This window comes from Coregonus lavaretus (genome assembly GCF_964263955.1).
Source record: "Coregonus lavaretus genome assembly, chromosome: 1".
Taxonomy (NCBI): domain Eukaryota; kingdom Metazoa; phylum Chordata; class Actinopteri; order Salmoniformes; family Salmonidae; genus Coregonus; species Coregonus lavaretus.
The window spans coordinates 16128457-16141776 of NC_139988.1; the positions used below are offsets into that span (position 1 = coordinate 16128457).

The window sequence follows — 13320 nt, forward strand, 5'->3', positions numbered from 1 at the left end:
ACTAATCAGTGTCTGATCGCGGGACGTATGGACAGGTACGTGAGAAGTGTTCTCCCTGTTTATTTATTTCGTATTTTTGGCTGTCTGCCTGTTTTTTGGAGTCTTATTTGCTCCACCTTCATTTTTCGTGTAAAGCTGTTATTTTGTATCCTCCTGGCTTCTGGACCATCAGTAACACAACCTCTCTGTTCCTTATTGCACCATCTCTGCCTACTGTCTAACCTGCACCGCACCTGGGGTCACACCTCACACCAACCAGAGAGGAGAGAGAGAGAGAGAGAGAGAGAGAGAGAGAAGAGAGAGAGGAGAGAGAGAGAGAGAGAGAGAGAGAGAGAGAGAGAGAGAGAGAGAGAGAGAGAGAGAGAGAGAGAGAGAGAGAGAGAGAGTAGGAGAGAGAGAGTCAATCTCTTTATGGAAGACTCCTTTGTCTCAGCTAGCTGACAGAGAGAGAGAGAGAGAGAGAGAGAGAGAGAGAGAGAGAGAGAGAGAGAGAGAGAGAGAGAGAGAGGTCAAGGAAGAACAAGAGAGAGATAGAGAAAGGGGGAGAGGTGTGTAAAAGTGTGTTAGGAAGGTGGGAAAAGAGATTCATAGAGAGCAGATCTGTAGATCTGTTGTCCATTCCCACTGAGGATCAGGCAGCTGGAGAGAGAAGGTGGGAAGAGCTCACAACCTCAAGTTTAGAATTGAATTAAAGGAATATTAGAGAGAGAAGACAGTTTTGAGGAGAACTAGATACTGAATACTTTTAAGCGTAGTAGACGGATCACAGATCATAGCCTGGAGATTAGGGAACTGAAGAGATCCCTGGAGGAGATACAGACGAGAAGATCACACTGCGTTAAGTTGCTCTCAAGTTCAGAGAGCAAATCTAATTCTGTTGAATTCAAAGTCTGTTGGATTGCATCTCAAAGTGCGCAGTGCTGCAGGAGAAAGACAATTATTTAGGAGTCACACTGGAGGTCAGCCAGCAATGGCTTCTAGACAACACATTCTCCTAGTGTGATTATTTGGTCTGAGTATCATCAGCTTTGCCAGGCCGTTTGGTTAACCGTCTCCGGGAAGAACAAACTACTAAATGGAAGTACATTTCACATCAGCACCCAGTGGATGTATAGCAGCGCTCAGCCTCAATTGACCCTTGATTGTTCTCAGCAGCTGTGAACCAGAGGTTTGCGTGGGGTCAGAGGTTGGACAGGGGTTAGGGGTGAGACCAGGACAGTATGTGGTTGTGGCTCCAGCCTGCTGCAGCTCTGTGTGAGCCTGAGGCATGACCCTACCTGCCTCCTGGGACTGGGACGGACTTGACAGTTAGGAGGACTTGGGGTGGGGCGGATGCCTGGATAGTCAGGAAGACTAGAGGGAAGAGTGGGGAGAGGTACGTTAGTCTGTTGGAATGGAATGCGGGGGGGGGGGGGGGGGTTGCTGGACAGGTAAGACAGTGTGGGACTGCGTAGAGGAATAGGGAGGGAGGGAGGGATCACTGAAAGTATTTTACAAAGGAGCCATTTTTCGTTTTATTTGTCATAGTTGAGAGATGCTTGTTTTTACGATGTTAGGTTCTGCAAAGTGACTAACATGTAATAGAACAAGGCCCTGATAGCACTGATCAGTGTGATGTAAATAAGGACGTTCAACCCTCACTAAATGTCTCTCCCAAAGCTACGCATTTCTTGCAAGGGAACAGTCCTTTGTCAGTATGCCTCTGGTAGTGGAATAATAGCAGTAGCTTCTGGCTCTACTGGCTATAGCTGTTGATTTGGATGATCTCTGATGATGTGCCATTCCCAGAATGGTTGTCAAAGTGGTAGCATAAGTGGATATCCTTTATAGGGCAGTATTTTCTTTTTGCATCTTTGTCTTTCTTTGAGTGGCAGATTTATAGCTTTTTGTATAAATAGCTAAGCTTCCCAATATGAGGTAGGCAATGACTGTGAATGTTAGAGCACACTGTGTGCCCCAGCCAACCCTACCTTGAGGATATCAAAAGCCTATTGATGTGGGCTGATGTAGTTTCAATCGTTGCCGCTTGGCAGACTGGTGTACTCATGAACCAGTTGTTGTTGTGTTATTTAGTTTGGGTGTGACTGTGACACACAGAGGGCTGCACACACACACGTCCACACACTCAAACGCAAGTAGCTCTCACAGTCTCGCGTCAGAATTATACATTCATCCATGTTTCTCAAACATTCAATTTCTAAGTTATTCCAAACATCACATTTTGAAGTTGCTCCAAATGTAACATTTCAAAGTGTTTAAGTTTAAGTTTAGGCATGAACTCCACATTTTTAAAATTAGGGTTAAATTTACATTTACATTTTAAATTTACATCATTTATCAGACGCTCTTATCCAGAGCGACTTACAAATTGGTGCATTCAACTTATGATAGCCAGTGGGACAACCAACCCTCCTAAACCCTCCCAACCCAAACCTGTGACCCCTCTTAAAACATTCCTGCCTCCCGGAGGACGAATTAGTGTGGCACCTCCCTCCCTCTCTCCCGTGTCAGTGTGCAGCCTTAAAAGGCTTCCCCAGCTGGCTGGTTTCTCTCTAATGATGGAGATTGTGTTATTATTGAGTGTCCTCTACTCCCCGACCCACATCCTGCTTCTTCACAGAACACTTCTTCTATCCTCTCTGAGACACTCCTACAAACACAGATGTTCACCAGGGGCCTGGTCATCTGCCCAGGACTAACAGAGAACATCAGCTCATTCATATATGCAAGAATGAAGAAGAATGAGGACTGTAGTCTGGATTCACCTGTTTGTCACTGGGTTTTATGAGTGTGTGAACGTGCGCATGTGCTTGCGTGAGTACATGCGTGTGTGTCCATGCATTAGGGTTTTAGTGTGTGTGTCTGAGCATGGTTTTGTGTGAGTGGCATGTCAAGGCACATATTTGTCAACTGGAGTTGACTTCCTCTCTGTGTGAGTAGAACTGATGTAATCCTGCTGTACTCTGTCATCGTTTGACTGAGTGTTGACGCACAACACTAATGCCCTGGCCTGGTCAGTCCCTCCAAATGTCTCAGGCTTTACACTGGGTCAGAGTTTGAAACTGTGGGGTCAGAGGGAGTAGGGGAACACTCACATGGTGATATCCTAATCCAAATGTCAAATGACCACGTTCAATATACAAATAAACTACAAACCCACTGCCATGCCTGGGTTGCTATTATAATCTGTTTCTGTCTTTTCTGTACACTCTCTGAAAAGAAAAGAGCTCACACTCAACCCAAATACTGTCTCGTAGACAGAGTGTTTGTTTAGTGCCATTTCTCTTTTAACTCAATTTAAACTGTTATAACTGACTATTACTAACCAAGGACATCCCTGAACTGAGACTCACCTTGATCTAACTCCTTCTCTGTCCCCTCAGGGCACGGCAGACTGGTTCGGGGTCAGTAAGGAAAACGACAGCACCCAGCGATGGCGGAGGAAGAGCCTGCAGCACTGCAACCTGCGCTACGGCCGTCTCAAGGCCCAGGTGATGAGGGAGATGGAGCTGTCCAGCCAGGACAACCTGTCTCTAACCAGCACTGAGACCCCACCACCCCTCTACCTCCCCCACACCACCACCACCACCCCTATGGCATGCAGAGGGTATGGCAGCGCCGCCCACAGACAGACGTTCATAGACTGTCTTTCTTTCTCTTACCATACATCTGTGCATGTGTCATGTGTTGTGTTTTGATGAAGGTGATGTGTAGTGTTTCTTTACCCAATATCAATCCTATATGCCTCCCTTGGGAACAATGACGTTATTCAATACAATTCAATATAGATATCAGAATTTATATTTCGCTTATTTCGGGTGATATAGTTCCTATGTGATGTGTATTAATACATGGAGTAATGCAACTATTATAGGTCAATCACTATGGTAACCTGCGTATTGATATGACTGTGAACTTGACCTGTCATGTAGCCACTTAGCATGTGAGTTCACCACTAAATAACCTAAAATAATATACTTGCCTCCGTGCTGTTTACTACAGCATTGGACAATACAGTGTCTGCCTCTGTGTGTTTGTGTGTGTGTGTGTAGATTGTGGACCCCCTGGCGCGGGGCCGTGCGTTCCGCCTGGTGATGGAGGTAGATGGTTACAGCGTACCCCAGACCCCCATCACCCCTGGTGCCACCTCACTCTGCTCCTTCTCCAGCTCGCGCTCCGCACTCAACAAGTTACCACGTAGACGCAAACGAGAGTCCGTTGCTGTCATGAGCTTCAAGGCCACCGCCGCGCTGGTCAAGGTGTGTGTTGCACAGACAGTGAGACAGAGGCGAAGATCAGAGTGTGTGTGGTCTGTTATCCAGTAGAGTATTGTGTATTCTATAACTGGAACATTGAACGATGCAGGGCTAATCCCGCCTCCAGAGGTCAACTATAATAACTATAATGGCCACTGTTCACAGCTGGTTGTCAGAAGTCAGAGAGGACAATAATTTGTGTTGTCTGGTCTGGGGATACTGTCTACCCTTTGTTTACTGGGTATGTTCTTGATTCTGGGTTGGGGTCAATTCCATTTCTATTTGAAATTTAGTTTACTTCCTACTGACGGAATTGAAATGAATTGACCCGTCACACACACCAGTAATGTATTTTCATGCAATAAATGTATATCAGAGGGTATTACATTGACGGTGATGATGACAACGATGATGATGATGGTGTGTGTCAGGGCCATACGGTTTGGGAGAGGGAGGGCGCTGCCCGGCGGTGTCGCAGACGGAGCTTCATGCCAGTGAGTTTCCTGGAGGACGACACAGTGGACTTCCCTGACGAGCTGGACACCTCCTTCTTTGCTAGGGTGAGTAACACTCACATACACACAACCGTCCCATCACACATTCACCACACACACTCACACAGTTTCTCCTGGCCCTCTTCCTATCTTTTCCCTCCCTCCTCTCCTCCTCCTCCTCCTCCTCCTCCTCCTCCTCCTCCTCCTTCATCTCCTCCTCCTTCATCTCCTCTCCTCTCCTCTCCTCTCCTCTCTCTCCTCTCCTCTCCTCTCCTCTCCTCTCCTCTCCTCCTCCTCCTCCTCCTCCTCCTCCTCCACCTCCTCTTCTCCTCCACCTCCTCCACCTCCTCCTCCTCCTCCTTCTCCTCTCCTCCATGCAGGATGGTCTGAGGATAGGAGATGAGGAGCTGTCTACTTATGCAGACGATGTCTTTGACTCTCCGTCTGAGGCCGCCATTAAAGAGGAGGAGTCTAACACAGTTGCAGATAAGAGTGACCTCACAGGTGGCACCCTGGACAAGAACGAACTGGAGAGGAGTCACCTGATGCTGTAACTCACAGAGACAGACGACACACAGACACACACACAGACACACAGACACACACACACAGACACACACACACACACACACAGACAAGAGACACACACACAGACACACACACAAACACACACACACAGACAGACATACACACAGACACACACACAAACACACACGCAGACACACAGACACACAGACACAAACACAGACACACACACAAACAGACACACAAACAGACAGACAGACAGACACACAGACACACACACACACAGACACACACACAGACACAGACAGACACACACACACACAGACACAGACACACACACAGACACAGACAGACACACAGACAGACACACAGACAGACACAAGTTGCTGCTGCTACTGGACCCTGTTTTCACCTAACACACACCCTCTTCTGACCCTCTCTCTCTCTCTCTCTCCCTCTCCTCCGCTACCATATTGTTCTCTCTCTCTCTCTCCTCCTCCTCCCTCTACCTCTCAATCGCTCCGCAGACCCCTAGAAAGAGGCTGGCGTAAGGGTAAAGAACCTGGGCCCTCTCTGGTCCAGCCCACGGTGCGTCTGCGGCAGGAGGTGGTGAGTGTGAGTAGACAGCGGCGAGGCCAGCGGATCACGGTGCCCGTCAAGAAGCTCTTCGCCAGGGAGAAGAGGCCCTACGGCCTAGGCATGGTGGGACGGCTCACCAACAGAACCTACCGCAAACGCATCGACAGCTTCGTCCAGCAACAGATAGAGGACATGGCCGACCACAGGTACACTTTATTGTCAATGAGGATTCTCAGATTCTTGAATTTCAATTTCAAGTTCAGAATTTGCTACATTGCTATGCAATTGACTTCAACTCTGGCGTGGTCACATAGTCGCACTTTAACATGGTCACGTCTAACATCTTATGATACTACAGGGGAAGAGCCCAGTCACAGCTGTAGTGTCTGAGTTGGCCCCAGATAAGATACAGCATGAGTCATCACAGGATAGTGTAAACCAGTGGTTCCCAAACATTACTGCACAATGACTCACATGAAAGCACCTTTTTTCTGTGACTGACCTGGCCTCTAGACACACCAGGACTGTGTGACTCAGTAACAGATGGCCCACTCCCAAGTCCATGTGGGAAACAATGGTGTACACAGGTGTACACTACTAACTTTTCTCCTAGTGGCTGCAGCTGTTTTCAGTGGGAAGCCCACACTGACGTACTGAGATACTGACATACTGAGATACTGAGATACTGAAATACTGAGATACTGAGATACTGACATACTGAGATACTGAGATACTGACATACTGAGATACTGAGATACTGAGATACTGACATACTGAGATACTGACATACTGAGATACTGACATACTGAGATACTGAGATACTGAGATACTGACATACTGAGATTATGAGATACTGTTTCTAACAGAGGAGGCAAGCTGCTGTACTGTCTAGGATACCGTATTAATATTGTGTGTGTGTGTGTGTGTGTGTGTGTGTGTGTGTGTGTGTGTGTGTGTGTGTGTGTGTCCCTGCAGGCCTTTCTTCACGTACTGGATCATGTTTGTCCACCTGTTGATCACCATCCTGACTGTGTGTCTCTACGGCATCGCCCCTGTGGGCTTCTCCCAGCACGAGACCGTCGACTCGGTCAGTACACTGATTTTCTGCTGTAGTTTGTGTTCTAAAAGTTACAGTGACGGGTGTATCATCTTTGCTATTTTTATTTGTATTTATTTTGGATCCCCATTAGCTGTTGCCAAGGCAGCAGCTACTCTTCCTGGTGTCCAACAAAATTAAGGCAGTTCATACAATTTTAAAAACATTACAATACTTTCACAGATTTCACAACACACTGTGTGCCCTCAGGCCCCTACACCACTACCACATATCTACGGTACAAAATCCATGTGTACGTGTGTGTATAGTGCATATGTTATCGTGTGTGTGTATGCATGTGTCTGTGCCTATGTTTGTGTTGCTTCACAGTCCCCGCTGTTCCATAAGGTGTTTTTTATCAGTTTTTTAAATCTAATTTTACTACTTGCATCAGTTGCATCGTCAATTTCTCTCAGCCAATCATTTGTGTAAGTGCTGTGCTTGTTGAATGTCCTTCTCTATAAGGATGCTGAAAGTGTGTTGTCAATTTGTTTACTGTAAAATAGCTGTGATGGGTGATTTGAAGGAGTCAGGCGCAGGAGGGTAAATCACGGAATACAGAGTTTCGCAGAATTGCGTCAACAGTCCAGTGCGCAAAACAGGCGCACTGGAACCAAACAGGCACACGGGGAAAATATACCCCGGCAATACAAAATACACGAAGCTCAACCGAGCTACACTCTCCTCACACTAATCAATCACCCACAAGGACAAAGGGGCAGAGGGAACACTTATACAAGTACTATTGAGGGGATATGGTCCTCTGTAGCTCAGCTGGTAGAGCACGGTGCTTGTAACGCCAAGGTAGTGGGTTCGATCCCCGGGACCACCCATACACAAAAATGTATGCACGCATGACTGTAAGTCGCTTTGGATAAAAGCGTCTGCTAAATGTCATATTATTTATTATTATTATATGAACCAGGTGTGTGTAATAGACAAGACAAAACAAATGGAATGATGAGATGAGGAGTGGCAGTGGCTAGAAGGCCGGTGACGACAAACGGCGAAGCCTGCCCAAACCAGGAGAGGAGGCAGCTTCGGAGGAAGTCGTGACAGTACCCCCCCATTGACGCGCAGCTCCAGCAGCGCGCCGACACCGGCCTCGGGGACAGGCAGGAGGAGGCAGAGCAGGGCGAGCCGGATGGCGACTGTGGAAATCCCTCACCGGGACCCAGCACCGCTCCTCCGGACCGTACCCCTCCCACTCCACGAGGTACTGAATGCCCCACACCCGTGCCTCGAATCCAGGATGGAACAGATGGAGTATGCCGGGGCCCCATCAATGTCCAGAGGAGGCGGAGGGACCTCCTACACCTCAGACTCCTGGAGCGGACCAGCCACCACCGGCCTGAGGAGAGACACATGGAACGAGGAGTTAATACGATAATCATGTGGGAGTAATAACCTATAGGTAACCTCGTTTATCCTCCTCAGGACTTTGAACGGCCCCACAAACCGCGGGCTCAGCTTCTGGCAGGGCAGGCGGAGGTGCAGATTCTGGGTTGAGAGCCAGACCCGATCACCCGGTATGAAGACCGGGGCCTCACTGCGGTGGCGGTCAGCATTGGCCTTCTGACAATGCACGGCGCGTTGGAGGTGGACGTGAGCAGCATTCCAAGTCTCCTCCACGGGCCGAAACCAGTCATCCACTGCAGGAGCCTCGGTCTGGCTCTGGTGCCACGGTGCCAGAACCGGTTGGTAACCTAAAACACATTGGAATGGTGTTTGGTTAGTGGAAGAGTGACGGAGAGAGTTCTGGGCATATTCGAACACCGACCACTCACCCGGCCGGTCCTGGCAGTAGGACTGCAGGAATCTACCCACATCCTGATTTACCCGTTCCACCTGCCCATTAGACTCGGGGTGACCGAGACCCCCAGACGTTCCATGAACGCCTTCCAGACCTTGGATGTGAACTGGGGACCCTGGTCAGACACTATGTCCTCTGGTACCCCGTAGTGCCGGAAGACGTGTGTAAACAGGGCCTCCGCAGTCTGCAGGACCGTGGGGAGACCGGGCAGAGGAATGAGGCAGCAGGCTTAGGAAAAGCGGTCCACAACGACCAGGATGGTGGTGTTTACCTTGAGAGAGGGGAAGATCAGTAAGGAAATCAATACTCAGGTGAGACCATGGCCGTTGTGGAACTGGTAAAGGCTGTAACTTACCCGCTGGGAGGTGCTTAGGTGCCTTACTCTGGGCGCACACTGAGCAGGAGGAGACATACACCCTCACGTCCTTAGCCAAGGTTGGCCACCAGTACTTTCCGGTCAGGCAGCGCACTGTAAGGCCGATACCTGGGTGAAAAGAGGAGGGGGACGTGTGTGCCCAGTAGACGGTCACGGACAAGAGCAGGCACGTACTGCAGCCCAGCTGGACACTGAGGTGGAGATGGCTCTGTGCGTAACGCCTGCTCTATATCCGCGTCCATCGCCCATACTACTGGCGCCACAATGCAGGAGGCCGGGAGTATGGGGGTGTTGTCTCTGGGCCTCTCCTCTGTGTCGTACAGCCGTGACAGTGCATCTGCCTTCATGTTCTTCGTACCCGGGATGTATGATAGAGTAAAATCAAACCGAGTGAAGAACAGGGCCCACCTGGTCTGGCGAGGGTTCAGCCTCCTCACTGCCCCGATGTACTCTAGGTTACTGTGGTCCATCCAGACGAGGAAATGGTGTTTCGCCCCTTCGAGCCAGTGCCTCCACACGGTCAGGGCTCGGACAACAGCCAACAGCTCCCGATCACCAACGTCGTAGTTCTGCTTCGCCGGGCTGAGCTTCTTGGAGAAGAAGGCACAGGGGCGGAGCTTGGGTGGCATGCCCGAGCGTTGAGATAGGACCGCGCCTATCCCTACCTCGGTCGCATCCACCTCCACTACGAATGGTAGTGATGGATCGTGGTGGGCCAGTACCGGGGCAGAGGTGAACAGACCCCTCAGGTTGCTAAAGGCCCTGTCAGCCTCACCAGACCAGCGGAGCCGGGATGGCCCACCCTTCAACAGAGATGTGATGGGAGCTGTGACCTTGCCAAAGCCCCGGATAAACCTCCGATAGTAGTTGGCAAAGCCAATAAACGGAGTACTTTGCGAACCAGGGACACATGCTCGGCGCACGTAGAGGAATACACCAGAATGTCATCGATGTAGACCACTACACCGCGACCAAGCATGTCCCGAAACACCTCGTTTACAAAGGACTGGAAGACGGATGAAGCGTTCATCAAACCGTAAGGCATCACCAGGTATTCATAATGCCCTGTGGTTGTGCTGAATGCTGTCTTCCACTCGTCCCCCTCTCGGACACGCACCAGGTTGTACGCACTCCGGAGATCTAATTTTGTGAAGAAGCGCACCCCATGCATTGACTCGATCACCGAAGGAATGAGGGGGAGAGGATAACTAAATCGTATCGTCCCCTTGTTCAGTGATCGGTAATCAATGCAAGGGTGCAGACCGCTGTCTTTCTTCTTCACAAAAAAATTAACTTGAGGAGGCGGGCGAAGTAGAGGGACGTATAAACCCCTGGCGTAGGGACTCGGTGACGTATGTCTCCATAGCCTCCGTTTCAGCCTGTGACAGGGGATACATATGACTCCTGGGAGGCACAGCGTCTACCCGGAGGTTTATCGCGCAATCCCCCGCCCGATGAGGTGGTAACTTGGTCGCCTGCGTTTTGGAAAACGCGTGCGCCAAATCGAGGTATTCGGGGGGAATGCGCACAGTGGAGGTACTGTCTGGACTTTCCACTATGGTTGCACCAACGGAAACACAGAGACACCTACCCTGACACTCTCGCGACCACCCCGTGAGAACCCTCTGCGGCCATGAAAATGTGGGGTTGTGGAGTGCTAACCAAGGAATACCTAACACAACAGGGAAAGCAGGAGACTCAATAATATAAAAAAAGTGACTTGCTCGCGATGAGTCTCGTGGGTAACAATAGTGACTGTTGCTGTAACCTCCCTAACGAACCCGGACCCTAATGGTCGACTGTCAAGTGCTCTGATGGGGAGTGGAATGGATAGGGGAACCAATGTAATGCCTAGACTGTGTGAAAATGACCTGTTCATAAAGTTCCCAGCTGCGCCTGAATCGACCAGAGCCTTACACTGGGGAACTACAATGTAATCAGGAAAGTGGATGGGTAGGGTACAGTGCGCAGCAGAGGGCTCTGAACGAGTGTGAGTGTACAATACCTGGGGTGACGCGAGAGTGCCCTGCCTGCCGCCTCCAGACCCAAAAGAATGCTGACGACATCGTGCAGTGAAATGTCCTCTCGTGCCACCAGAGTGACACTGGCGCTGTCGTCCTCTGCTCTCCCGAATCGCCGCTCCATCAGCTCGTGATCCGAGTCGGGCAGGGTTGGAACGGGCAGGCCCCTCCAGGACGTCCTCTGGCCACCAGCAGGTTGTCCAACCAGATGGCCATGTCCACCAGTTGAGTGAAGGACTCTCCTCTACAACATTCGGAGAGTGCGACCCTGCCTTACACAGGAAGCGGCGCAGGTCCTGGTCCAGGCACTTGTCATCTCCCGTCTGGACTACTGCAACTCGCTGTTGGCTGGGCTCCCTGCCTGTGCCATTAAACCCCTACAACTCATCCAGAATGCCGCAGCCCGTCTGGTGTTCAACCTTCCCAAGTTCTCTCACGTCACCCCCCTCCTCCGCACACTCCACTGGCTTCCAGTTGAAGCTCGCATCCGCTACAATACCATGGTGCTTGCCTATGGAGCAGTGAGGGGAACGGCACCTCTGTACCTTCAGGCTCTGATCAGTCCCTACACCCAAACGAGGACATTGCGTTCATCCACCTCTGGCCTGCTGGCTCCCCTTCCTCTGCGGAAGCATAGCTCCCGCTCAGCCCAGTCAAAACTGTTCGCTGCTCTGGCACCCCAATGGTGGAACAAGCTCCCTCACGACGCCAGGACAGCGGAGTCACTCACCACCTTCCGGAGACATTTGAAACCCCACCTCTTTAAGGAATACCTGGGATAGGATAAAGTATTCCTTCTAACCCCCCCCCCCCCCCCCCCCAAATTGTAAAGTGGTTATCCCACTGGCTATAGGGTGAACGCACCAATTTGTGAGTCGCTCTGGCTAAGAGCGTCTGCTAAATGACGTTAATGTGCCCTTGAGCAAGGCACTTAACCCTAATTGCTCCTGTAAGTCGCTCTGGTTAAGAGCGTCTGCTAAATGACTAAAATGTAAATGTAAATGTAAGGACAACATGGTGTCCCGGCAGGCTAGCTCCCTTCGGACGTCTTCCTGCAGATGGCACCGGAAGTGGTCGATGAGGGCCCACTCGTTCCACCCGGACCCAGCTGCTAGAGTCCGGAACTCCAGGGCGAACTCCAGGGTCCTCGTCCCCTGCTTCAGGTGGACCAGCCGCTCGCCCGCCTCTCGACCCTCGGGCGGGTGATCGAAGACAGCCCGAAAGAGACGAGCGAACTCCCCGTAGTTGTCCAACGCAGCTCCTCCTTCATTCCAGACCCCGTTGGCCCACTCCAGGGCTTTCCCCGAGAAGCAGGAGACGAGGGCGGACACCTTCTCCCGCTCCGATGGGGCCGGGCTGATACTGGAATAGTAGAGCTCCAGTTGGAGGAGGAATCCCTGGCAGAGAGCAGCTGTCCCGTCGAAATCCCGTGGTCGTATATATGGATCCCTCTGGTTGCTGGGGTGTGGGTGGCTGGATCCGGTCGCCCAGCTGGTCCCGATAGATCGGGTCCTCTCCTCTCCAGGGGTTGGACGACCTGGAGAACCCGATCCATCGCTTCTCCCAAGCTGGCTAGTATCATCGAATGCTCCTGGACCCGTGCACGACTCCAGGCATGCGCTCCTTTCCTGTTGACTCCATTACGGGTGGGTGATTCTGTGATGGGTGATTTGAAGGAGTCAGGCACAGGAGGGTAAATCACAGAATACAGAGTTTATTCCGGAATACAGAGTTACGCAGAATTGCGTCAAACAGTCCAGTGTGCAAAACAGGCGCTCTGGAACCAAACAGGCACACAGGGAAAATATACCCCGGCAATACAAAATACATGGAGCTCAACCGAGCTACACTCTCCTAAGCAATCACCCACAAGGACAAGGGGGCAGAGGGAACACTTATACATGTACTAATGAGGGGATATAAAACAGGTGTGTGTAATAGACAAGACAAAACAAATGGAATGATGAGATGAGGAGCACCAGTGGCTAGAAGGCCGGTGATGACGAACGCCGAAGCCTGCCCGAACCAGGAGAGGAGGCAGCTTCAGAGGAAGTCGTTTTCCAATAGTTTACTAAGGGTTGGTAACAGGCTAATTGGTCGGCTATTCGAGCCAGTAAATGGGGCTTTACTATTTTTAGGTAGCGGAATGACTTTTGCTTC

General features: G+C 50.7%; 1 protein-coding gene across 1 annotated transcript in view; it reads left to right on the forward strand.

Annotated features, from left to right (window-relative positions):
• Positions 1 to 2731: 2731 nt before the first annotated feature.
• The window catches only part of LOC311123176 (inactive rhomboid protein 1-like), a gene marked incomplete at both ends in the record, with an annotated part of 28618 nt that continues 18029 nt past the window's right edge, over positions 2732 to 13320 (forward strand). Inside the window, 8 exon segments of the mRNA XM_084158150.1 lie at positions 2732 to 2767; positions 3384 to 3587; positions 3590 to 3607; positions 4053 to 4259; positions 4688 to 4816; positions 5131 to 5300; positions 5803 to 6060; positions 6830 to 6941. Coding sequence (XP_084014276.1) covers positions 2732 to 2767; positions 3384 to 3587; positions 3590 to 3607; positions 4053 to 4259; positions 4688 to 4816; positions 5131 to 5300; positions 5803 to 6060; positions 6830 to 6941 — 1134 coding nt within the window.